Source organism: Dromiciops gliroides, chromosome 4 (genome assembly GCF_019393635.1).
Source record: "Dromiciops gliroides isolate mDroGli1 chromosome 4, mDroGli1.pri, whole genome shotgun sequence".
Taxonomy (NCBI): Eukaryota; Metazoa; Chordata; class Mammalia; order Microbiotheria; family Microbiotheriidae; genus Dromiciops; species Dromiciops gliroides.
This window is the reverse complement of record NC_057864.1, coordinates 494,119,583-494,146,432: the sequence shown is the minus strand read 5'-3', so window position 1 is coordinate 494,146,432 and position 26,850 is coordinate 494,119,583. Positions and strand designations below refer to the sequence as shown.

The window sequence follows — 26,850 nt, the reverse complement described above, 5'->3', positions numbered from 1 at the left end:
GCTCCCTCCAGTGGGGCAGACTCGAGTCATCCAGGCCCACTTGTCCTGTGTTGTTTCATAGGTTTGTGGTAGGGAGTCAGTCGCTCTCCCGCAGCACGTGTCCCAGGATAGCACTGGAGCGCCACCACTCTTGCTTGGATGTGTATATTCATGACATCCCTCGGTGGTTATATGATGCTGCCTGTTCATACCCACCATGCCCCTCCACTGACCTCTGGGCAGCTGAGCTGTGAGAACTGGAAGGCAGCAGCTACAGGGCACCAGTCGCTGCCCCATAATCATAACAGCCGGCACTTACATGACACTTTACGGTTTGCAATGCTCTTTCATTTGTTAACTCATTTGGTCCTTGCAACAACTCCGCGAGGGTGTTATTATCATCACCATTTTAGAGATGGGAAAACTGTGGCAGAGAGGTCAAATGACTTGTCCAGGGTCACATGGCCAAGTAAGTGTCTGAGTCAAGATTTGAATTCAGGTCTTCTGACTATGTCAGGAAATAATTGGAAGAGTTGTAGAGAGAGGCACACTAAAGCCTTGAGAGTGGAGCTGCAAATTAGTGCAACCATTTTGGAAAGCAGTCTGGAATTATGGGAATGAAGTGACTAAAATGTCCAAGGGTAGTTAGGTGGCATTGTGTATAGAGCGCTGGGGCTGGAGTCAGGAAGACTTGAGTTCAAATCCAGCCTCAGACACATACTGGCCATGTGACCTTGGGCAAGTCACTTAACCCTGCTGGCCTCAGTTTCCTCATCCATCAAATGAGCCGGAGAAGGAAATGGCCAATCAGTCCAACATCTCTGCCAAGAAAACCCCAGATGGGGTCCAACAAAGAGGTGGACATGACTGGAACAATTGTACAACAACAAGACGTTCATACGCAGAGGAGGTCACCAAGGAGGAGAAAGCTGGCACACAGACACCAACGTGTTTGAAGCAGCAAAGAACTGGAAGCAGCAGGTGGCCATCGACTGGTGAATGGCTAAGCAGATGGAGGTTCATGGCAGTGTAAGGAATGATGAATGGGATGGATATCGAGAAGCCTGGGAAGGCTTAGATGAACTGATGCAAAGGGAAGTCAGCAGAGCCGAGAAAACAGCATCCGCAGTCACTTCAATAACGCTCGCCACAAAGCCCACAAAGCAATGGAAAGGGGGTGTTGTGGAATCAGTGGGAGTGAGCCTGGCCCCAAGGAGAGGCTCGAGAAGCAGCTTCGCCCCCTCTTTGTCAAGGTGGGGGGAGGCCCACAGGCCAAGCGTCATGTGGGTGATCCAATTTCCCCCTATTTTTACTTTCTGTTTTTTTCTTTTCTTCTTTAAAAAACAGTGTTTGTGATGTGGGATGGCTCTGTGAGGGGAGAAGGGGGGGGAGACCGGGGAATTCAGATGACATAAAAATCAAGAGAGCAATGACGTTCATTAGAAGAAGGAAGATGAATGGTGGTGCCGGTTGTCTCTGTTCCTCAGCAAAGCGCCTCCTCTTGAAGCTTCTTTTAAAAAGGAAGTCGCTGGGCCAGGACACTCCGAGTCTTCTTCTACCCTGGTAGGTCTGGGGCGGGGGCGGGGTGGGGGGGAGGGGGAAGCCTCAAAGATTTTTTATTCAGTGTGTGCTGATGTCAGTCAAGGGCTCAGCCAATCAACGAGTGTTTTAAAAGTGCCCACGAGGTGCCAGACACTTCTCTGGGTGCTGGGAAGACAAACAGACAGGAGGGAAACGGTCCCTGCTTTCTGGATCTTACAGGTGAGGGTTGGAAACATGGACCTTTGGAAGACTGACCTGGAGGGGCTAAGAAGGATCATGGTAGATGGGCAGCCAGAGGGCAGGTGTGCCCAGGACAGGGCCTTGCCCATGGCAGGACCTCAACGATCTTCTCTCAGATGCCCGCTGTAGGCTCCATACAGTGACAGGACTTCAGCCAGAATCCTTGCCAAAGCTCCGGGTCAAGCAGTTGATCCTAGGGTCCCACCAACAAGAGAAGATGGCAGACCAACAGCGCTTCAGGGAAGTGCCAAGGATAGTAACTAGTAGGAGCAATTGTTTGCCTCCTTAGAGCCTTGCATGTGCAAAGTGCTTCCCGGAGGTAAGCAGCATGTGGAGCATTTTCCCATTTCGACTGATGGGGAAACTGAGGTCCCAGAGCCTCCCAAGAATTAACCAGGCTTGTGTCTTCTCTGGAGCCTAATTCAGTCCCCTGGACCCCAGAGATGGGGCTCGTGGACCTTTACCTCCTCCTCGCTCCTGAGTCTCCTCAGCAGCATTAGGCCTTGGGATGATTAGAGGAAGGTTAGTGAATGAATTAAAGAAGTTTTGTGAGTGTTGTGGAAAAATAACAATATTGGGGCAGGGGGAGGGGAGTTATGTGGCACTTAAGGGTGTATGAAGCACTTTACAAATACCTCATTTGGTCCTCATAGCAACCCCGGGAGGGACGTGCCATTATTATCCCCTTTTTACAGGAAACTGAGGACAGAGGTAAGGGACTCCAGCAGGGTCACCCGTCGAGAAAGTGTCTGAGGCTGGATTTGACTTGGGTCTTTCTGATTCTAGGCCCAGGGCTCTGTCCACTGCATTACTTTGCTGCCCTTCCTGAATGCTGTGGTCCAGCTATCTGCACGGGCTCACTTGCAGTTCCTTGGCCCTGACATTCCATTGGATCCCAGGAAGGGCCTGGGAGAGGCCTGCTGGGCTTTGCAGTGACCACTAGATGGAGCCAGGAGACAAGGGAAGAGAAGGTTTGTGGCGGGCTGGGAGACCAGACAGCTGCCGCCCATAACTCATTTCTAGCCTTTTAAGGTTTTCTGCCTGGGAGGAGCCCAATCATTCTCATCTTCTGGATAAAGAAAAAGGGGAGAGGAAAAGGTCATGGATCCTAGCTAGATGCGGAGCTGGCTGGCTCCCCAGGGGTCACGGAGTCCAACCTCCCCATTTTAAAGTCGCATAAAGGGAAGAAACTTGTCTAAGGTCATTTGGGCAGTAATCAGCAGAGCTGATTCGAATCCAGGTCCTTGGACTCCAAATCCCATGCCCCTTTCATTGCATCCTGCTGTCTCCATGCTACTGTGTCGGGGGCAGGGAAGGGAGCAGGAATCGAGACTAGGACAGGCGGGAATAAGGCTTGCGTGGAGGGAGAGGCTGGAAGAGCCCCGAGTCTCAGAAGAGCTGCCTGGCCTGGAGTCCAGGCCCTGTGACTTTAAATCCCTGGCTCAGATGAGCTCAGGTGCTTGAGTTTTGGGCTTGGCCTTGTTAGCCCAGTGCTCCTGGGTTCTCCAGAGTGGGAGGGGGGCAAGGGGCCTGAGAGGCCTCCTTCTCTGGGGGCTGGAGGTGTGCACTGCAAACAGACAGACAGGGGGACCAAGGATCAGTCAGGGCTGGGCTGGACCTAGAGGGTGGGCTCTCAGAGGGAAGGAGGGCATTGGGGCTCAAGGCCAGAGACAGCCAGGTCCCAGTGCACACAAGTGCACTGATGACCACAGTCCCCTTGGTCCGAGATGGCCCTGGTGACTGGGTGCAGAGAGGGTCACATGGAGCATCGTCTGTCTGTCCGTCTGTCTAGTCATCTATTTAAGCCTTTCTCTGTATCCCCAGCACTTAGTAGAGTGCTAAGGTGAGAGCCCCCTCCCCTCCTTAAACCCCTTTCCCTTCCTTCCCCACTCCTCTTCTCACTGTAGGTCTTCAAGTCAAGGCTGCAAAACCCTTGGTGAGGAAGCTTGTAGAGGGCCTTCCAACCCAGCTGTGGGCATTCCTTCTAAGGAGCCTTGAATGCCACTTCAGTAATTATAGTGAATTTCAAGTTTCATGTATCTTAGGCATATTGTGGACCATCTAAAGGCTGCTTTTCTTTGGAGAATGCACAAACAACAGAAGAGGAAGGTTTTATTGTGGAAGGGAAGTGATAAAAACCACAAGAACAAAGGCAGTGAGACTGAACTACAGGGGTGAATGCTGATACTGCCTTTGTGCTCCTCGCAATCCTGATCTTCTGCTCCCATTTAACTGTTCATAAAGAGAAAACAAGAAGCAAGTGAGAGGAGTGTATGTGTGGGAGTATCATCCATCCATCCATCCATCCATCCATCCATCCATCCATCCATCCATCCATCCATCCATCCACCCACCCACCCATCCATCCATCCATCCATCCATCCATCCATCCATCCATCCATCCATCCATCCATCCATCCATCCATCCATTCCTGTGCTACAATGGGACAGGGCACACAGTGTGTTGGGATCCACCTCTTAGATATCCACTCACTGAGTGACCATAGCAAACAGGCCCGGGAGGCCCAGTGATTCCCATAGTAGAAGGTTAATAGTCACTTGAATTGGGCTCCATATTGAAAGCTGTTAAAAAGAATCAGCCGTAGCCCTGGGAATGTATCTGGGTGGGATACATCTTTCTGTGTATGGTGTGGTTTGTAGGTAGGTATATAATCTCTTTGTCTATCTAGAGCACAGGATGGAGAGTACAAAGTCACAGATTCCAAGTCCTTCCTTTTACTCTGTGTGTGTATGTATATGTATGGATTTATATCTTCAGCATATTGCAGTTACTGCATAATGATGCATCTATTGCATATACACACCTACTCAAATATGTGTTTATAGAAGCCCATAGATAGGAGAGAGGGAGCACACTGGGGGAGGAGGAGTATGTCTCAGATTTTAATTCCCTTTCCCTTTTTTATGAACTATGGATTGTTGGGCAAATTACTTCAGCTCTTTGAACCTCAGTTTCCTCATCTGGAAAAGGGGGCTATGATTGATTCACAGAATCCACAGGACTCAAAGCCAAGCAGGACCTTGGAGACCATCAGTTCTAACCCTCCTCATTTTACAGATGAGGAAACTGAGGCACAGCAAGGGCCAGCACTACTTGTCCAAGGTGACTTAATAAGTTGCAGAGATGAAATTTGAACCCAAGTCCTTCAACTTCAAAGCTAGGGCTCTTTCTAGGGTGTGGGATGATATTTATGAAAGCGACCAAGGAATCAATGAGCATTTATCAAGCCCTTACTATGTGCCAGGCACTGTGGTAAGTGCTGGGGATACAAAGAAGATGAAAGGCAGTGCCTGCCCTCAGGGAGCTCCTGGTCTAGTGGGCAGGAGAAGGGCCAGAAGCAAAGTACAAACAAGTTCAAGACAGGATAAATAGGGAATAATGAACAGAGGGCAGGGGGTGGGGAAGGCTTCTTGTAGAAGATGGGATTTTACCTGGACAGCCAGAGAAATGCCTTGAGGCAGGTGTGTGTGTGTGTGTGTGTGTGTGTGTGTGTGTGTGTGTGTGTGTGTGTGTGAGAGAGAGAGAGAGAGAGAGAGAGAGAGAGAGAGAGAGAGAGAGAGAGAGAGAGAGAGAGAGAGAGAACAAATAGACAGGGGTTAGAGTCACTAGATGGAGGAGTATGTGCTGGGCGGTGAGGTGTGTGAAGACTGGAAAGGTGGGAGGGGGCAGGTTATGAAGGACTGGGAATGCCAGGATTTTCTATTTGATCCTAGAGTGGAGGATGGAGGGGAGTGGGGAGAGACTTGAGACAGGGAAACCAAGCAGCAGATTACTGTAGTAGTCCAAGTGTAGCTGACATGGTGGGCACGTGAGAGATGTGACAAAGGTAAAATCAACAGACCTTAGCAACGATTGGAAATGATGGGGTATGGGGTGAGAAATAGTGAGGTGTCCAGTATGACATCTAGGTTGCAAGCTTGGAGGACTGGGAGGATGGTGGTGCCCTCAATAGTAATAGGGAAGCTTGGAAGAGGGGAGGGTTTTGGGGAAAGAGAATGAGTTCCATTTGGGTCTTATTGAGTTTAAGATGTGTATGGGGCATCCAGTCAGAGATTTCTAATAGCTGGAGATGTGAGTCTGGTGGTTGGGAGAGAGCTTAGGGATGGATTAGGTGTTCTGAGCATCATCAGTATGGAGATGATAATTGAATCCCTGGGAGATGATGAGATCATCAAATGAAATAGGAAAGAGATTGAAGAGAAGTGGGCCCAGGACAGAGCCTTGGGGGACACCTATGGTTAGGGGGCATGGCACAGGAGACTGAGAAAGGATGATGGAGGGAAGAGAGCATCGAGGAGAAGAGGGTGGTCGACAGGCAAAGGCTGCAGAGAAGACAGGAAGCATACAGTTAACATGAAGCACTTAGGTAATGAGACTGTGTCATCATCAGTAAAACCTGGGTTTTGGACCCATCTTCCTCCCAGCCCCCTTCTGCCTCTCTACCGGACTTACCCTTCCCTGACTTCCCTGGTCTTGCTTGACGGGGGTGATGCTTGGGTAGGGTGAAGTAGAAGGAGGAGTGGTTGGGATAGGGAGCATCTCCCCCTGCCTCAGGGTCATTAAAGCCTAATCAATCCTAAAAGTCTGTGGCATTCATTATTTCCCCTGTGCCACGACTGGACGGAGCCCCAAGACACGCCACTGAACCCACTCACCTCGCTATTGCTATTCAAAGACACTGTATGGATGCTGGGCATTGTGGCGGCCTCTGCTTCTGGGAGGAAACATCTCTGCATTCCTGATACCTGTAGAGAGTGGAGATGTCTTTGTGTCTTGGCTGCTCTCAGGTTTTAAGCATGAGTCATGGCCACACATTTTGAGGAAGTGAAGCATGTCTTCTGAGGGGACGCCTTTGGAACGAGTCATACCCATGGGGATGAGTGCTCTGCTCTGCTTTTTTAGAGCTTCATTGTTTCATAGCCATGATTTCTATAACTTCTCTTAAGAATGTGAGTTATCATCATCATTAAGAAGATTGAAGCTGAAGTTAAATGACTGGTTCTAATCCCGGCTCTGCCACAGACTTGACTTTAGGCAAGCTATTCTTGTTCTAGGCTTCTGTTTGTGAAATGTCAGGGGGTGGGGGTTGGGGGAAGGTTGGGCTCCAAGTTCTTTTTCAGCTCAAAATTGATGACTCTCTCATCACAAAAACTGCCCCAGGTGTGTGGGTTTCAGGGACATCAGAAGAGAAAGACGGAGGATGGGGGGAGGGGTCCAACAGGTATTCTGAGTGTAGTGTTCTTTATGGTTCCAATCCTCCACATGGAGCAGTTTGTAGTTAAGTTGAGCCCATTTTGGTCACAGTTTAAGAGAAATAGTTACTTTGGGGGGGGGGTCATAGTTCTGAAACAGGTGTTGCCATTTGAAGGTGACATGTTGAAGTATACTGGAGTGATGCAGGCACAAGAACTGTTTTATGGTGAAGGCACAAATGTAATTTATCTGATTATGGAATGAAGATGAGAACTTGCTTACTAACCATAAGCTGAGGTGGGGCCCAGAATCTGAACCCAGAAAGACAAGAGAGAGAAAGATGCTAAAGAAGAGTGAGATTTCAGAGCTGCCTCAGTGAAGGCTGAGGCTGGAAGTGATGGGAACTGCAGTTGCTGTCGGAGAGTAATACAGTCTGGATCAACCCAACAGTGGGAGCCCTTGTTTGGTGCAAAAGTTACAACATTCACTCTGTGTGAAGTTCCTGAAACAGACAAAGGCCACTGGAGCTGACAGTTCCACACTTGGAGCACACGGAGCCATATAGCAGACACGGAGCTATGGAGCACACTCCTGAGCACATGGATTTTCCTCAATCAAGTATCTTTTGTCAGGTTTCTCTGTGTGTTCATTTTTTCTAGATACTGAGTGGATTGGTAGGAGAGCATGTGTTAGATTTATGTGTAGATTATGTTATATTTATGTTATATTTAACATATGACATATGTAACAGTAATATATAATATTATGTTGCTACTTCTTTTGCTTTATTGTTAAGTAAATGGTTATGCTCTAAAATTGTCATCACTATAAGTAGCTGCTTTGTGTAAATGAAAACACATTGGTAGGGGCTCAGGAATTGAAGTGGTGAATAGGGCGAGTATGCTCTCTCCACAACAGGAACATCTCACAGATTCTGAGAGAGTTCAAATGTAACCATGGTGGTTAGACCTTCTCTGGGAACCTTGAAATGTCTGTGTGGGAGCAGATTGGAGCGGAATAATCAGCCTAGAGAATGAGAGTAGGTATTTACCTGTCCTTGTGTGAGAGGTGTGAGGCACTAGAGTCTGGATGGCTACCCATGTACCTTGTTAGGAGTATACTGGACATTGGGACAGAACTAATGACTGTACTTTACATAATTGTCTCTTCTAATGGTGGGAACTTGAATACATGCACCTGCACTTGATGGGATTCATTATTCACCAATCAAGACTTAAATGATGGATCATTATTCATTTTGATTCCCTGTTTGTTTGCAAAAGAATCTGCTAACGGGGGCTCCTCAGACTAAATTCACACCAGCCAAATCTTGCCTCGTGGCCTAGAGGAAGGAAGTAAAAATGGGATAGGAGAACTGGAAAATGCAAGCTTGGCCAAGGATGTTGTCAATTTCATAGGAGCCTAGAGATCTCCTGGGGTTCTAGAGCTAGAAGAGGCCCCCTCGTGCCATTTTACAGACAAGGAATCTGAGGCACGAAACTGCACCGACTGCCCAAGGTGACACAGGGCTGAATAGGGATGTGGGCAAAGTCCTGTGAAGTCCTGTCCTCAGAGCCCAAGGTCACCAGCTTCTGTAGCACATCACACACTTCAGGCAGATCTAAGGTGCTTTAAACAAGTGGTTTGTGAAGCTACCCCTTGGTCTCCCATTCTTGGTAGAAGATCAAATGTTGGGTCAGGACCTCGTCTCTTGGTGCTGTTCCTGCCCTGAGCTCTGGGGCTCATTGGAAGAATGCTCATGGATGTCTGCTATATGGCAGAGCCTTCAGTAACTTACCCAGTGACCTCTGATAAAGTGGCTCACGGCGGGGTTCATTGATGTCTACATCTGCAAAATAGAGATCATTATGATTGGTCCAAAGCTACTGGAACTTCCCAGACACATGCACATGTCTTCATCAGGCTCATGACACGATGGGCATGATATAGAGATTCTTTTAAAGTCCTTTTGAGGTTCTGGGCTAGGGACTGAGGCAAAAATGAAAGGGTCCTTGTCTCCAGGAAGGCATCCATTTTTAAAAATCATCTGTGTGTGAAGTTCCCAATGAGGAAATCCCTGGACCAGTACAGATCAGCACCTATATTCTTGGGTCTTCAGGGAAGAACCAGGAATAGTAGGTGCTCATTGTTGTTGTTCAGTCATTTCAGTTGTGTCCTACTCTTTGTGACCTCTTTTGAGGTTTACTTGGTAAAGATAGTGGAGTAGTTTGCTGCTTCCTTCTCTAGCTCATTTGACAAAAGAGGAAACTGAGGCAAACATGGTTAAATGACTTGTCCAGGGTCACACAGCTAGTAAGTATCTGAGGCCAGATTTGAACACAGATTTGAGTCTTCTTTTTTTTCCCCAGGGCAATGAGGGTTAAGTGACTTGCGCAGGGTCACATGGCTAGTAAGTGTCAAGTGTCTGAGGCTGGATTTGAACTCAGGTCCTCCTGAATGCAGGACCAGTGCTTTATCCACTGCGCCACCTAGCTGCCCCCAGATTTGAGTCTTCTTGATTCCAGGCCTGGTGCTCTGTGAACTACGGTGCCACCTAGCAGTCCCTGTTGAGGACATTGGGGCTAGACATTTGCTAGCTGTCACTAGAGAACCGATTTCACCTGAGAATCAGGTGTGTAAAGTGCCTTCTAAACCTCCAGGGGCTATGTGAATGTTAGTGATGATGACAATGATGTTGCAGAGGTGACAGTCAGGTGTGGACTAGATTGCATAGCCTGTGAACTCCCTTCTGACCCCAGACTTCTGGGATTAGTCACATAAAGAATAGTTAAATGTGTTTAGGAATCTCCCACCAGAAAGGGATCTCCCCAAAGCTATCACTTCCGTGGCCGCCAAATCCCTGCTTACCTCTCATGTAATAGCTTCTCCAGTTGTACGATCCCAGTCTGCCCCCCAAAATCTAGATAAAGGCAGAAAAGTACTGAGGAAATGAGAACATGCACACACATTCAGACCCAGCCAGCAGGGCTCTCCCAGGCTGCGGGAGGCCTTTTATTGTGGGGGGGGGACAGAACAGTGCATTGTGACTGAACCCTGTGACAGATCTTCTCCCTGGGCCAAGTTATAATAGAGCATTTTTGTCTCAAGGATCAGATTTCACTGGTTGGTCTCCTCCTCATGGATGAAGGGTCAAACCTTACAACTTAGTGCATGTTCTGTGAGGGGTGATGTAGGTTAAAAACCAGCAGCCCTCAGCAGAGGCTGAGATGAGCAGCCCAGGGACATAGCTCCAGGCCCTGAGGAGACTTGGGAAAGGACACCACATGGGGACATGAAGCTATCATTATTGGGCCACAGTCATGCAGAAGGACGATGGGTAGGGCTCATTCTGCTTGGCCCTGTGGGGCAGAATCAGGAGCAGTGGAGGGAAGTGAAAAGGCTGGACATCCCTCTCAAGAGGAACTTCATGATCCCTGGAGTTGCCCCAAAGTGAACTGGGCCCCTCTAGAGGGGGCAGGAGCCCCTCACTTGGAGCATCTTCAGGCAGAGGCTGGTGGTGACCAGGAATTCTGTGTAATCAGGAAGGGACCCAAGGCATGGGCATCTGAACATCGTAGGAGTGCTTCCTAGAAAACAGAGGTAAGTCCTCTGCCAAGCTTAGCCTGGGCATATGCAGGCAAAGGCATCTGTTATACTGAGGGCAAATAGCAACAGAGCTGGGGAAGAAATCAGGGCCTTTTGTCTGAGTGACCTTTGGGGAGGGGGGAGTTAAGACCGATGCCAATGAGCAACATGGGGTGGGGAGGAAAGAGGGCTGTGTCTGAATGTGAAGTCCCGTGGGCTTGGGGAGGGAGTTTCTCGTGTTTGGGGCCATGATCTTGTTCTCCCTGGTGGTTTTTCAGACTCAAATTGGCCAATAAGCAGTTATACAGATCCAGCTTTATGTCCCAACAGAGGGTGGGCACTGCCATGTCCCGCCGATACCATGGCTGCTTTCCTGCCCAAACCCCAAAGGAAGCCCCGTGTTCAAGGGCACACGCTCTCCCGGGCTCACCTCTTCACTGCTACTAGAATCAGAGCCGGGGAAGGCTTGATGGCAGCGGACCCACACGGTCTGCACCTGCTCAGCAGAGATCTCTACTGTGCTTCTGCAGGACAATGTTGGCTGTCAAACATGGACAGAGAAGGAGTTGGGCCTGGAACCTGCTAGACGCTAAGAAAAGAAGGGAAGGCATTTCCAGAAAGACAATGCTCTGCATGAGGGGGAAGCAAAGGGAGACAGTGCCCAACTGGCCACGCCCACTTCTAACCCTGAGTGGCCTGGTGTGTCCTCCTTCCCCCTGACCAGCTCCCTGGCTGGCCAGCCCACCCCTCCCTCCCTTTGAATGTAAGCTCCTGGAGGGGCAAGGTGGCCTTTATTGCTTGTATTTGTATTCCCTGTGCTTAGCACAGTGCCTGGCATATAGTAAGTGCTTAATAAATGCTCTGTCTGTCTACACCTATCTTTATCCATCTATCTTCTATTTGTCCATAATCTATCATCCATCCATCCACCCATCCATCCGTCTATGCCTTTCTCTATCCATATATCTTCTATTTATCAGCCCATCATCTATCTATCCATCTATCTTCTATCTGTCTGTCTGTCTTTCTCTATATTCCACTTATTCACTCCTCATTTATATATGTATGTATTTATCTGACTATGCATTTGTCTGTCTGTCTATGAATCTATGGCTCTATTTACTTATCCATGGGGGTGGGGGTGAATACTAATCCCCCAACCAACAAGTGTCTGCTTTATGCCAGAGTTTGTTTTGTCCAGCTGTTTGCTGGCCACACATGATTATTCAGGACAGGAGCAAGGGAAAGTGTGAAGGAAACAGCAACTCTGAAATGGCTAAAATGTCGGAGCAGTGTCTCCAGGTGAGTCAGAGCTCATGACGATGGTTGGCAGGACTTCAGAAGCAGCACGATGGGCTGTGCTATCAGTGTGGTGCAGAGCTTGGGGCTCAGTGGGGCACAAGGGCCACAGAGGGGGCAGGCAGCTCCTTACCCTGTGTGAGAGACACCCCCAAAGGCTCCTGTCCCAGGAGTGGGACCATGGAGGGCTTGGAGTGTATGGGGATATAGGTAAGTCTCCCACTCAGACCATGACAAACCGGAATTTCCAAACACCCAGCACGGGCTCTACAGGCATTCCTGCACCCAGAACATGGCAGTGTGGGCACCTGCTGTTCCTTAGCCATGTAGTTTGCCGGCATGCAGTCCCTTCCTCAGGCGACCTCCTTTGCTTTCAGCTCTCTGGACCTCCTGGCTCTTGTGGGTGAAATCTCGAGCCCACAAAGAACCATGGTCTTTGACAGTAGGCCAAAGTAGGCTGTGGGGCAAGTCAGCTTACCGTGTAGTAGCCCCTTTTGAAATCACAGGTGCTTGGTGGGTTTCCAGACTCTTTCCTACATTCAGTCTCTCGGATCCCAAAGTCGATGTCCATCGTCAAATCATTCTCATTCATGAAGATGACCTTTGTGGGAGGGAATCATTAGTGCCTTGGCCAATGAGGTGGGGGATAGTTCTTGGCTGATTAAATTGTTGGGCTCAGGTGATTGGAAAGATACATGTTGCCTTGGTTTCCTCCTCCCTCCAATAAGGTGTATTTTTGTTTCTATGTGTGTGTGTTGTCTCCTCAGACAGTAAGCTCTGTTCGGCCAGGCTCTATCTCATGGCTTTTCTGTTTCCCCTGTCAGTGCTTGACACACACAAGGTCCTTAATTAATGCCCGTTGACTGGGGGTCATATTATGGAAATCCTGTAACTTCATAATTAGCCAATAAATCCCCTGGGAGAAAGAGTCAAACTATATTCACAGAGCACTTTGGGCCATCCTGAGTTATCTGGCCTCACTGAGGCTCATCTCTGGGCCTTGTCTCCCTCACCAGCAGGGAGAGCAATTGGTCCGACATGAGTTATCAGCTTTCTAATTTTAAACGATTTTTTTGACCAGTCTGACCTGGGATTTCTTTGGTGTATGACCCTCCCAGGGAGGAACTTTCCTCTAGCAATGCAGATCACTACCAGTGCTGCCTGAAGCATGGAGAGGCTGGGTGAGGGACTTGTAGAGGATCCCCCAGACGGTGAGGTCAGACGTGGACCAGAATCCTGGCTCTTCCTACCTCGGAGCTTGGCTGGCTTTCTGTCCATTACTTCACCACCTCCTCAGTCTTTCTGAGAGATCTAGAACTAGGGTAACCCATGAGGCTTCCTGATTTTGTTGCTAGCACTGAGGGGTTGGGCCAGATGGATAGCAAGCATTTATTAAGCACCTATTACATGCTGAGCACTGTGCTAGGGACACCCTCAAGGGTTTTAGATTCGAATGGAGGAGATGATGTGTAAATACTAGGTGCGCATGAGATATAGACACACATGTATCGGTTTGTGTACACGCAGCACTCACACATGAGCACATATAGGCATGTGGATGTGTGTATACACGCATGTGTCTGTATGATGAAAGGGAATCTTGGAGGGAAGGCATGAGCAGCTGGAGTGACCAGAAATGACCTGCTGGGGCTAACGGTGAGTTTGAGCTGATTCTTGAAGGAAGCCAGGGAAGTGAAGGGGCAGAACTGAGGAGGAAAAAGAGTGGGGGGGGGGCACAGCCAGGGCAAAGGCCTGGAGGTGAGAGATGGTGCCTCATGTTTGAGGAGACGCCCATCCCTGCAGGACCATGACACCATGTGGCTCTGGTTTCTGCAGAGATGGGAGTGTGACGTTATAGAAGGCTCCCTGAATGGGGGAGCCAAGAACCCCAGCCCAGCTGTGCTGCTAATTAACTTACTGTGACCAAGCAGCTTCCTCAGCTCTATAATGAAGGAGCTGGCCTAGGTGGTCCCTCCTGGCTCTGACCTTCTGGGTCATTTTGTCCACTTCTCTGTCCACTTTGTGAATATAAACAACATCTCAGATAATCTTTCACTGAGTTTCTGTTTGAATAGCCCCAATGACAGAGGACTCATCTCAAGGAAACTTTGGTTTCTTATATTTAATTTTTAGACGCCTTTAACAGTGAGGAAATTCTTCCTCACATCAACATATTGATCTGTTTCACTGTATTTCCCCCACTAGCTGAGAGCTACCCTCTGGGGCCACCCAGAGTCAGTCTGATCACTGAGGCTGAACTTCAGGAGCGGGAAAAGAGGAGTAAGGGGCTGTAAGGGGAGGGATGGTGAGGGCAAGTATAAAAGAAAGGAGGGGGCAGCTAGGTGGCACAGTGGATAGAGCTCTGGCCCTGGAGTCAGGAGTACCTGAGTTCAAATACGGCCTCAGACACTTAACACTTACTAGCTGTGTGACCCTGGGCAGGTCACTTAACCCCAATTGCCTCACTAAAAAAAAAAAATAAAAAAAAAAAAATAAAAGAAAGGAGGACACCAATCATGAGCTTTTCTGGAATCCTAGACACAAGTGAGTCTGAAATCTTACATGATTGAAAATCAAATGAGACAGTCTGCTGGGGCAGATGGGGAGCTGGCCCCCAGTGAGGAAGACCTGCCTCTGACCTGAGCTGGCTGGGTAACCCAGGACATGCCCAGGCCACTTGGCAAGATTTGAAGTGACAGAGAAGGTGCCCATCTTTACTGGTAGAGGAAGCGCCTCACATTGAGGAAGCCCTAGGGTGGGTCCAAAACATACATACATGTAAAGAAATACACACAAACATACACATATACATGCATATGTGTGGATATATCCACATATCCATATATAAATATATATATATATATATAATTAGAGGCTGTTCTGGTTTTGAAATTATCTTTAAAGATGACAAAATTGACAAAAAGGAAATTGGAATGTAGAAAAAAATCCACCAAAATAAAATACAAGATAAAACACCTTAAGAATTCTACTTACTCTTTTAATTGAACTCTTGTATGCCCGGAACAAATTTGGGCTTCGAGACTGGGAGTTCACCTTTTCAACTGAGGCCCTGAGAGCTTCCCTCATCATGGCTGGATCATAGTCATAGACAGGGAAACCTGGATGATGGGAAGATGCCAGGTCCTCATGAAGACAGGGAGTCACTGGCTGGAATGAGCAGACATGAAACCATTCACGCGATCCTACCTGAACAAGCCCAGATGTTCACAGTGAGAGTGGCCATTACCAAGAGCTCCATGACCACCTTCTTTCCAGGACACGTAACCCAGGGGACTTTCCTGCTGGGCTTCCCAAGGCTTGGTCTTCCTGGAGACAAAAGTGTCTTTCCAGTGTCGTCTTACCTCTGAATCTGACCAAGGCCTATGTCACGGCTTTTCAGCAAACAGCGAAGCTCAAACAGAAACCATCGACCCAGGAGCAAATATTTGTTGCCAAGTGTTTCTCCATGAAAATGTTACAGGATGGAGTGGCCTTTGGAGTTTAGACCTCAGAGGGGGGATTCAGCAGCAGCCTCAGCTCACACTAGGAATCCAGGACAATAGCATGTATTCAAGATGGTCATAGGATCTCAGACTGAGAGTTGGGGGAAGCCCAGAGGCCATTCGGTCTAATGCCCTTGTTTTACTGATGAGGGAATGGAGGCCCAGAGAGAAGTTGCTGACTCAGCATCGCAGAAGTTGGGGCAGAATTTGAACCTGGGTCCTCTGACCCCAGGGCTTTCCTCCATGGTACCAGACGCCTTTCCCATATGATGTTTGCTTACATGTCAGCACTTTGGTGGGCAGGGAAGCAGTCACTGAGAAAATGTTTTCACCACGGTGTGGCTTCTTACAGCCTGTGCTAGAAGGGAGGAAGTCTTTCCAGGCCTTTCTGAAGTCATCCTGCTTGTCATTTCTTTCTTTTTTTTCTTTTCAGGGCAATGAGGGTTAAGTGACTTGCCCAGGGTCACTCAGCTAGTTAGTGTCAAGTGTCTGAGGCTGGATTTGAACTCAGGTCCTCCTGAATCCAGGGTCAGTGCTCTAGCTACTTCGCCACCTAGATGTGCCCTTGCTTGCCATTTTTTATAGCACAATAATAGTCCATCACCATCCTATCCCACAGCTTGTTTGGCCATTCCCCAATGGATGGGCATCCCTTTGATTTTCAATTCTCAGCCACCACAAAAAAGAGCTGCTAGAAATATTTTTGTACAAATAGGTCTTTTTCTCTTTTGGGGGGGGGTGATGTCATTGGGATATAAACCTAGCAGTGGTATTGCCACATCAAAGGGTATGCACAGTTCCAAATTGCTCTCCAGAATGGTTGAATCTTTTCACAACTCCACCAATGGTGGATTAGCATCCCAGCTTTCCCACATCCCCTTCAACATCCAGTATTTTCCTTTCTTGTTATATTTGCCACTCTGATAAGTTTGAGGGGATACCTCAGAGTTGTTTTAATTTGCATTTCTCTGATCAATAGTGATCTAGAGCATTTTTCTTTTGATTATAGATAACTTTTATTTCTTTGTCTTAAAACTGCCTGTTCAAATCCTCTGACAATTTATTAATTGGGGAATGACTTGTATTTTTTATAAATTTGACTCAATTCTCTACATAATCGAGAAATGAAGCCTTTATCAGAGATACTTGTTTCAAAAATCCTTTCCCAGTTTTCTGCTTCCCTTATAATCTTGGTTTCATTAGTTTTGCTTGTGCAAAAACTTAAAAATTTTATATAATCAAAATTATGTATTTTACATTTTGTATTGCTCTCTATATCTTCTTTGGTCCTAAATTCTTCCTCTGTTCATAAATCTGAAAGATAAATGATTCCATGCTCTCTCTCCCCCCCCTTTTTTTTGGTGAGGCAATTGGGATTAAGTGACTTGCCCAGGGTCACACAGCTAGTAAGTGTTAAGTGTCTGAGGTCAGATTTGAACTCAGGTCCTCCTGACTCCAGGGCCAGTGCTCTATCCACTGTGCCACCTAGCTGCCCCAATTCCATGCTCTCTTAATTTGCTTATGGTATCACCCTTTATGTGTAAATCATTTAAAACCCATTTTGATCTTATTTTAGTATATGGTGTGAGATGTTGGTGTATACCTAGTTTCTGCCATACCTTTTTCCAGTTTTTCCCCACAGTTTTTGTAAAATAATGAGTTTTTGTTCCAAAAGCTTGGATATTTGCAAGGAGTAATAGTTTTGTTTCCTCCACCCACCCATTTCAAGAAAATAGAAAATGAGGGGGCAGCTAGATGGCACAGTGGATAAAGCACTGGCCTTGGATTCAGGAGGACCTGAGTTCAAATCCAGCCTCGGACACTTGACACTTAACTAGCTGTGTGACCCTGGGCAAATCACTTAACCCTCATTGCCCTGCAAAAAAAAAAAAAGAAAGAAAAAAAGAAAATAGAAAATGAATTCATTCCATGCCAATCTCTGAGACATGAGTCGGCTCCCTTGCCAGTCAACTCAGATTCCCTAAATTCCAGGGAATTTTTGTGTCTGCATTCATCTCCACAACAAGTAGAAATACACTATTTAGGAGCAGAGAAAACGAAAGGATTGAAGATAAGAATTTGCAGACCAATTTCACTCCCAGGAATAAAGCCTTCCTTGTGCTAAGTGGTGGTTTCTCTTTGTGATTGAAATTTGGATGGTTAAAAAGTATATCTTCACTTAGGACATAAGTCATATACCATTATTGCCTGTTTCATGATAGAATCTCCCCAAAGCTGACTTAATTCCCAAGAGTACCCTAGGAACTTGGTCATTGCTCTTTCTCTGTTGTGGGATTGAAGTAAGAAGTGCTAAAGAGAATTAGTTACAACATTTAAAACAAGAAAGCCCCCTTTCCTGCCCATGTGAGTGCTTTATCAGAAGTTGCTGCTAGCTGGGGCTCAGCCTATTCTTTTAGGTGAAGATTTCTTTATGAGAGCTTGACTGATGTTCCAAAGGGAAATGAGACAGACAAAAATCAAAGTTCGAACTTGAGGTCTTTATGCCTCTTCTGCCCACTGATCTTAGAGCTACAAAGGAGCTGAGCCAACTCCCCAGACATTTGCACTTGTTCCAGAGAGGGGGAAGCATTTTTCCTCAGGGGTCACCCAGGAGGGGATTAGTGAAAGAACTGGAACTGGAAATTCAGGTCTTGCTCTTACCAATATGCCGGCTGCCAAGAATGTTTTGATTGTTTTTCTTTAGACAATGAGAAAGGGCCGTGTAGTTTGTGTAGAAGGTCTTAAAGAGTTTTAGAGACTCAAAAAGGGGTTTGCTGTTGTCTCTACGCTCCCTTCAATTTTTAGACTCCAGAGTCTTGGTCTCCTATAGTGGGATGTTGGGAGCGATGGGTAGTAATGCAAGGATCCCTGCCAGGATGCCAAGGGGTTGAATGAGGAAGGAGCTGTAGGGTCAAAAAATAGGACAGAGGGGCCTGCCTTCAAATCTCAGTGTTGCTACTTTAGTAGTTTTGTGACCTTGGGTGGGTCATTTCACCCCTTCTAGTCTCAATTTTCTTCATCTGTAAAATGGGAATTCTATGAACTAGGAACAGGTGAATTTTTGGTCTGACATACTCAATAAACTGCCCCCAATTATATTTGGGGTGTTCTAGCAGACCCAAACCAGTTGCAGATCCACATCCCATGCTTCTTGTCACCATGCCTTTGCTAATTCTTCCTCATTTCCCATGCCCTCTTATATTGATTAAAGCCATCATTCAAAGCTTTGTTCAGGTATCACCTCCACTACAAACGATTCCCTGGTCCTTCATCTGGAAGCAGGCTCTCTTTCCTTTGAACAAGTGGAGGAAGCAGAAAGGTAATAGAGATCTCCTGATCAACCTTCCACTATACTGGTAATTGCTACTTTCATTGAATTATGATATATAAAGATATATTTCAGATTTTTCATTCATTTCTTTTGTTAAATTAAATTAATTTTATTCTGAATTTAAGAAATAAAGCAAACATGTCTGTGACATAGTAAAATAAAAAAATGATTGCATAAGAAACTACAAATCCATTATGTACACCACACTATGTACACACAAGCAAAAAATAAAGATAATCCCTGCCTCTTAAAGATCTTACATTCTAAAGGGAAGGCAGTACATAAAAGAGAGCAAAAAAAGCAGTGATGGGAAAGGAATTAGGGAAAGGAGAAAGGTTGGGAAATAATCCAGGGAATCATGGGCTGAGCCAGATTGAGGATGACTGGCATGGGAACCTCAAGTAGAGGTTCTGGGAATGAATTCACCAATCACAGGAGGAGACCACAGAGGGAAAGACAGAGATTGGGAAGAATTTCAGGAATTCATGAGGCTGAACCAGGTGTGGAATGATGTCTCCATCATGACAGCCTCTATAAGTCATCACCTGACCATTCCTTACTTTAATGTCTGTTTAACTTGAGAATGATTGATTTGTCATTAGTTTTCCATGTCAAAAACCCTGCCCAAGGGTATTAGTATTGGGTTTCCCTGTAGATGATTATATATTTGAATATATACATATCTATAACATTTTAAGTATGCACCAATATATAACACACATCTATAGTGTATATAAGTGTGTATGTGAACATGTGTGTGTTGTGCGTGTATATCCTATCTTTCCTCTTGGCAGGATCTGCTTGTCTTATGTCATGATGACCATTTCTATTACTTTTCAGAAAGTCACACTCGAGCTTCTCTTCTTATTTCTCAGTCTTTGCAAAAAGTTTAGTGTGATTTTGCTTGGAGCTTTTTGATTTGTGAAATCATAAAATCCTTTTCAAATGCCAGAAACTGTAGATTTTGTTGGCTATATTTATAGGTGATTTAAATTCAGGTTTCTTTATGATCGCGTCCCATGGATTCTGGCAACCTCTATTTTTACCTCCTTTTATGTAATACAAGAAATTTCTTTATGTGTAGCAATGCTCTTCTATCCCACACTCCTTATTCAAACTGGTAAAATGGGTCTCCAATGGGCAACTGCAATGTTTCCTCTCAGAGTTCTAGGAGACTCTGAGCTCCTGGGTTTGGTTATCTAGTACTATGGCTCATCAACCACTGGTGTGCTTCCTCCATTGATTATCAGTTAATATTTATAAATCAGTCAGACTCAATTAGCTTCTAGTTAAAGGTATTTACTTCACCCCAAAGTCTGTGACACTCCTAACTGCATATACTTTTAAAGGTATCCCTTTGGAAAGTGGGATCAAACTTATAGAACTTATGTGTCAAGGGTCTAAACTCACAGCTCTTGATTATTGGAAGTCCTTTATTTTCCTTTGTGCAGTCCTCATGAATCCTCCTTAAGTCACAGCGTAACTTTCTGTTAGTCTCTTTGTAGAGTACGGAAGCCGCCTTTTCTGTCTTAATTTGTCCGTGGTTCTCAATGCATACACTGCTGTCTGTAGCTCCTGCTCTAGGGACATTGCTAGGATACCTGTGAGAATTATGGGACATTTGAAGTGTCTAATGTCTTCTTTTGTTCAAGGAGAGGAGGAGGCAGATGCTCTTCTTTTCTACCCTCTTGACTCCAAGCAATTCCCTGTCAAGTTCTTGCTGGAATGGCTGCTTCTATGAATCTGGTCAGGCACTCAAATTCTAAGTTTTGAATTGGCTTGCACTTTGATCCAAAGCTTACTGGACAGGACTCTCTTTGGCCAATCTTTGGTACACTTCCTGTGCAGCATAATGTCATTTATCCAATGGTTTGAAACCTTCTTTTCCTTCAAGCTTTGATTATTCAAGTTTGTTTGCACTTAGTTCAATGCCCATAACAGACTGATTCAACAAAGGTTTTCTCATCTGGCAAAGGGTATATGGTAAGAGAAATGACTATTTTCATTATATTAATAACCAGTTATTAAATTAGGATTAAGGCTTTTCTATTTCCTCATTCAAGGACCAGGCCCTGAAAGTTAGTCAGTCTCTGAAGAACAATGCTGATCCTTTGGAAGTAATGTGCCTCAATACTTAGGGGGAACTCCACTCAACCAGGAGACCTTACTTCTGTTCAGAGTATAAATGGAATCTAAGCACCAAAGCATCAAGTCTATTGCCCTTTTACCTCTTAGAATTTAGGGTAATCCAGCTCATGAAGGAGAAAACCTACCAGAGCAGTAGTAGAGATGGATTCCTCTGTCCAGATTGCTGGAGGCAGCTGAATCTCTTGATCAAGCCACATTCTCAGCAGGAATTGCTGAAGGCTTTCAGCCCACCTTTTCATTTCAAAGTCCACCCCCTCAATTTCACCAATCAGGGTTGTTTTTTTTGTTTGTTTGTTTGTTTTGTCTTGTTTTTGTTTTTGTGCTGGGCAATGAGAGTTTAAGTGACCTGCTCGGGGTCACACAGTGTCAAGTGTCTGAGGCCAGGTTGAACTCAGGTCCTCCTGAATCCAGGGCTGCTGCTTTAATCCACTGCTTGGGGATTGATTTTTACCAGTCAAAGACACCCCCCTTTCCAAAGGTATTTAATCATTTAGTGATCTCCATGATTTGGTCTTTGGTTACTGAGAGATCACTGACCATCAGTTTATTTATTTAATTAAAAAAAATTTTTTTTGTGTGTGAGGCAATTGGGGTTAAGTGACTTGCCCAGGGTCACACAGCTAGTAATTGTTAAGTGTCTGAGGCTGGATTTGAACTCAGGTCCTCCTGAATCCAGGGCCGGTGCTCTATCCACTGTACCATCTAGGTGCCCCATTTTTTATTTAATTAAAAAAATTTCTTTTTGGACCATCAATTTATTATCAGCTAGTCTAATTAATAAATTGATTGGGCTTCTCATGTGTCTCAAAGGGCTAGAGTAATTTGTTACTTTAAGTGTGGTGGGATGATTAACTTAACCCTCCCCCCAACCTATATATGATTTACCAAAATACATTATTCAGATTTTTTTAAAGTTCCTTCACATTTCATTAGGAGAGCAGAAATGCTCCGATTGCCTTGCTAAGTTCCAATGAATATCACTAGTAGGGAATCTTAAAAACATTCCAGGTCTGCTCTTCTTGATTTTTCCTTTATTATTTGTTTTTGCCACTTTTGAATATTCTTTTTCTGGGTAGTTCTATTCCTCTGAGAATCTGCCAATTAATTAGCACTGCCCACTGAATAAACAACTGTCATATACTGTCAGGTCCCATATTCTTTCTGTTCTCTCTTCATTCATAAATTGATATGTATTTTTATATATTTTAAAATTAAGTATATTAGCTATTCTGAAGGGTCATTTTTTGCTTCTGGGTATGTTGTTCTTTCTGGAGATCTTTCTTTTATTCCATAAATTGAACCAACCTATTTTTTGCTTACTTGTGTTAGGTTTGCATGTGTGTGTGTGTTTTGGGGAGGTGATTTTTTTCCTGTAAATATGCCTCACCTTGTCCTTTTTCACTGTTCTTTTGTATTGCACATTTGTTACTGTTTCAGTGATAGAGGGGAGCTAGGCTAGGACATGACCATCCCCTCAGCCTCTTAAGGGCCTTTGTATAGAATTATGCACTTTTCAAAGTGTTTGATCACTACACAATATGCTCCATTTGGTTGGAGTTCCCCAGCTGGTCTCATTGAAGTTGATCTCAGAGGTCTGACCAAGAGCATAGAGGGTTTTCTTTCCTTTTCTTTTTTTGATAATAAACATTTTTATTTAAAATTTTGAGGTCCAAATTCTATCCCTCCTTCCCTCCCTCCCCTCCTAATCCCTGAGGTGGTAAACAATCAGATATAGGTTATACTTGTGCAATTTTGTAAAACATGACCATATTAGGTATAAAAAGATTAACTTAACTAATCTGAAAAATCTTATAAGTGTGGGCTATATGAAAAATTATAACTATAGAAAAATTATAATTGGGTTGTAAGTCCCTTTTTGGTCGCCATTCAAATGTAAAATATTTTACTGACTTACTGGGGTCTAAACTGACTGGGGGATGAATCTGATTGCAGGGCCTAAACTAGGGACTTTTGACTGGCTGGCTATCTGACTGCTATTAATTTCCAAAGCCAATCTGTTAGGGCCTTTTAAAAAGCTGCTCCGCTCCCAAATTGATAAACAAAAGATTAATAAGCCTCTTAATTAAATAATCAAAGCAGAATTTATTTATAAAAATAAATGTAATAGATAAATGCAAATTATACAAGCTGTCTGCTTTTAATATAATAAGGGCCCTTGCTGCCTCTTGCCTTAGGGTATGCTCCAGCTTTCTCCAACTTTCACTCTTGCTCCCCTGCTTCACTTTCACTGCTCAGCTCCTTTCTTCTAACTCCAAGCCCCTTTCACTTTGTTGACCCCCCTGCATCTAACTTTCCTTTCTGTACTGCTGTGCTGAACCCCTGAAAAGCCCCTTACTCGGTAAGGCTCCTTCTTCTGTCTGTCTGCCCCCCTCAGCATCTCTATCTTCTCTGTATCATAGCCCTTTCTTGTTTTCTCCATCCTCCTGTACCGTCTCCCCCTCTCTGTACTGTCTTCTCCCCTGTATACTTATTCCTTCTCTCCCCTCAAACCTCCGGCTCCCTGCACCCTGGCACATGCCAAACTAATCTGCCAGCCGGGCAGGGGCTTGAGGGCCCATGCCCCCCGCTGCCTGGGACCTCTGCAGGAGCTGTGCTAGGGCCTGGCCTTCACGAGCCTGGGATCTCTGGGGTAAATCCCCTCAGGTCGGAGGGAGCTGGGGCTTTTCCCCCCAGCCATCTGACCTGGCGTACTGTAAAGCCCACGGGGCTTTTTGACTCAGCTGAAGCGGAGGGGGAGGGGCACCAGCCCCTCTTCCACAGAAAAAACTCCTGAGGGCCTAAGGCTTTTTAATCTCGGCCCACAGGCAGGGTCCCCAAATCAAAATAAATTCCCACGTAGGCATTTTGTATAAGAAAACTTGAATAAAAGAAAAAAATGAAAGAAAGTGAACAACAGCCTGCTTCAGCCTGTGTTCCATCAATATCAGTTCTTTCTCTGGAGGTGGACAGTCTGCTTCATCATTAGTCCTTTGGGATTGTCTTGGATCATTGTTTTGCTGAGAATGGTTAAGTCATTCACAGTTCTTCATCCGGCAGTATGGCTGTCACAGTGCACAACATTCCTGGAGGATTATTTTGGTTCTGTCCGGTGTCTAAGTGGACTTTGGGTTATTGCAGGGCATTTCCTAATGCTGTTTATGCTTAGAAACCTAACAGAGATTCTCTGACCATGCTGTCCTATTCATTTTCTTTGAAACAAGTTGACTTTGAAGTTTAAATATTTGTATTTGTTCTTCTTGGTTTTTGGGGACTTATTTGCCATGATGATATTTGGAGGCTGTAGAGAGGGAGCAGATGGAAGTCACACATTAACTATCACCTCTGGTTTGGATTTTATGCATTTCTCCTTAGAATGTTCATGCTCATAAAGTCTGCACATCTCTCCCCTGATACAAATTTTGATCTGTTAAGTTTGCCCTTTGTTTATGCTTTCATCTGTATCCCAATATTCTGTGGATTATCAGATTAGTTCAAAGTGTCATCACAGGAAGAAGTGAGAGGTAGCAGAACTAAGAACCATGGGACATGAATTGGAATGCAGACTGCCATTTAATACCTCCTGGGGCAAATGAGTGAGTGAGCCTAGATGAACTCTGAGGTCCCGTCTAGCTCCTTGTTGATCACCTCTGAATTCTTATTTCTAGAGTTCTTTGAAGTTTATAAAATACTCTCTGAGAACCACCCAGTGAGGTAAAAAAAGCAGTCTTAGTCCCATTTTGCAGATGAGAAAGCTGAGATTGCTAAACTTTATGTAGCAAAGTTTACATTGTGTAGTCGTGCATATTTTCTTGGCTCTACTTCTTTGACTCTTTATCAGGTTATATAAATCTTTCCATGCTTCTGTGTATTCATTATTTCTTATAGCATAATAATATCCCATTACATTCTTATGCTATAGTTTGCTCAGCCATTCCCCAATCAATAAGCAGCTACTTTGTTTCTAATTCTTTGCTACCTCAAAAGCCTAGCTATAGAATCTTGGTGTCAAAGGGTATGCACGTGTTAGCTGCTTTTTTGGGCTATAATTACAAATTATTTTACAAAATGGCTGTGCTGATTGACAGTTGCTCCAACAATGCACAAACAAGCCTGCCTTCCCACAACTTCACTAACGTTCACTATTCTCATCTTTTGTCTTCTGCCAATTTCCCGAGCATGTCTAAGGTGAAGTCTCAGGGTTATTTTGCTTCAAATTTCTCTTAGTGATTAGTGATTTGGATCATTCTTTCATGTGCAATTCTTCTTTTGAGAACCACTTTTTCCATATTCTTTGATTACTGATTTGTTGAGGAACTCATCCTTTTGATTCTATCTCTACAAATACCCCTCACATCGATCCCCTCCACTCCTGGGGGCACCACCACTTAGTCACAAAAACATCTTATTTCTATAATTCTACCAAGTGAAACTATAAAGTAAAAGAGCTAAAACTTGTTTGGTACTTGCAGATTTAGACAATGCTTTACAGACAGATGATATGTCATATGACCCTCACAGGATTCCCATGAAGCAGGTGTCCAGCTATTTATTATGTTCAGTTTATAGGCCAAAAAATGGAGGTGTAGAGACATTAAAAGTGGTTTGCTCAGTGTAAGAGCTATCGAGTGGCAGACGTAGCAGCTGAACCTGGGTCTTTATGACTTCAAGTTCAAAGTTCTTTCCATTGCATTCTGTAGTGCCAAAAGGACTCATTATACCAACCAGGAGGGAAAAAATTTGAAATACGAATGGATGTATTTGGAAAATTTGGGCTTATGTTACTAAACTATGTGAAGCTCTAACTGTGGAGAGAGGCTTTATTTTTTTTCCAGGTTACAAGAGTCAGCAATGGACACTATTGACCCTAATCTAGTACCAAAGGAGGCTCTAGAGGGAATTATCCACCTCCTGAGACAGAGCTATTTCGGCACACAGTTATAGAGACTATGGCACTTGCAAGGGTGGAGGGGGTTTGAGCAAGCCTGTCTCCCCACTACACTTAAAATAACTGCCTTAATCAGATGAGGATGCTTCTATTGAATCAGCCAATCAAGCAAAGGCATTAAGCTAAGTTATAAAAAGTGCCTAATTAATTTTGAAAAAATGAATCATTGAATAAAATCAAATGACGTTCCATAGGAAGTATATTGGGATTGTCTGAAGAGATTTGGTGGGGGCAGCTAGGTGGAGCAGTGAATAAAGCACCGGCCCTGGATTCAGGAGGACCTGAGTTCAAATCCAGCCTTAAACACTTGACACTTGCCAGCTGTGTGAACCTGGGCAAGTCACTTAACCCTCATTGCCCTGCAAAAAGAAAGAAAGAAAGAAAGAAAGAAAGAAAGAAAGAAAGAAAGAAAGAAAGAAAGAAAGAGAAAGAAAGAAGGAAAGAAAGAGAAAGAAAGAAGGAAGGAAAGAGAAAGAAAGAAGGAAAGAAAGAAAGAAAGAAGGAAGGAAGGAAAGAAAGAAAGAAGGAAGGAAAGAAAGAAAGAAAGAAGGAAAGAAAGAGAGAAAGAGAGAGAGAAAGAAAGAAAGAAAGAGAGAAAGAAGGAAAGAAAGAGAGAAAGAAGGAAAGAGAGAAAGAGAGAAAGAGAGAGAGAAAGAGAGAGAGAAAGAGAGAAAGAGAGAGAGAAAGAGAGAAAGAGAGAGAGAAAGAGAGAAAGAGAGAGAGAAAGAGAGAAAGAAAGAAAGAGAGAAAGAAGGAAAGAGAGAAAGAGAGAAAGAGAGAAAGAAAGAAAGAAAGAAAGAAAGAAAGAAAGAAAGAAAGAAAGAAAGAAAGAAAGGAATTTGGTGATGTCCTGTGCGTCTTAAGTAAAACAATCGGTACCTTCAAGTGCCTGGACAGCCTTGATGAGGGAGTACTCCAGCAGTCTCCAAGAGGAAGTCACTAGGCAGGAGAAGAGACTGTCTCCTCTCATCCTGGGCCAGAAGATAACCCTGTGAATTTTGGTGGGTCAGCAGATTTGGGGCATCACAGCAGTGCCCCTGCAGTAGCTAGTAGAAGTTATGTA

General features: G+C 45.0%; 1 protein-coding gene and 2 long non-coding RNA genes across 3 annotated transcripts in view; 1 reads left to right on the top strand and 2 right to left on the bottom strand.

Annotated features, from left to right (window-relative positions):
• Positions 1-3,838: 3,838 nt before the first annotated feature.
• SPP2 (secreted phosphoprotein 2) lies at positions 3,839-15,291 on the bottom strand. Its single transcript, XM_044002756.1, has 8 exons — positions 15,068-15,291; positions 14,855-14,979; positions 12,339-12,461; positions 10,992-11,102; positions 9,845-9,896; positions 8,775-8,825; positions 6,439-6,528; positions 3,839-3,993 (listed from the first exon to the last, which is right to left on the bottom strand). The coding sequence occupies exons 1-7, from the start codon at positions 15,117-15,119 to the stop codon at positions 6,449-6,451; spliced, it is 594 nt and encodes a 197-aa protein (XP_043858691.1). The 5' UTR covers positions 15,120-15,291; the 3' UTR covers positions 3,839-3,993; positions 6,439-6,448.
• A 4,686-nt stretch (positions 15,292-19,977) lies between these two features.
• Positions 19,978-21,062, bottom strand: LOC122754376. The gene is made up of 2 exons (XR_006356361.1): positions 20,968-21,062; positions 19,978-20,660 (listed from the first exon to the last, which is right to left on the bottom strand). It is a non-coding gene; the product is annotated as an uncharacterized LOC122754376 (long non-coding RNA).
• Positions 20,569-26,850, top strand: part of LOC122754375 — a 32,227-nt gene continuing 25,945 nt past the window's right edge. Inside the window, exon 1 of the long non-coding RNA XR_006356358.1 lies at positions 20,569-20,670. This is a non-coding gene — a long non-coding RNA (uncharacterized LOC122754375). The remainder of the gene's footprint in view (positions 20,671-26,850) is intronic.

Excerpts from the sequence above, each read along its gene's own strand:
- SPP2 (XM_044002756.1), bottom strand. The coding sequence starts at position 15,119 with ATGGAGCTCTTGGTAATGGCCACTCTCACTGTGAACATCTGGGCTTGT. Across the intron at positions 12,462-14,854 it reads ACAAGAGTTCAATTAAAAGA|GTCATCTTCATGAATGAGAA; the intron begins GTAAGTAGAATT and ends CCTCCCACAAAG. Across the intron at positions 6,529-8,774 it reads ACTTTATCAGAGGTCACTGG|GTATCAGGAATGCAGAGATG; the intron begins GTAAGTTACTGA and ends CACTCTCTACAG.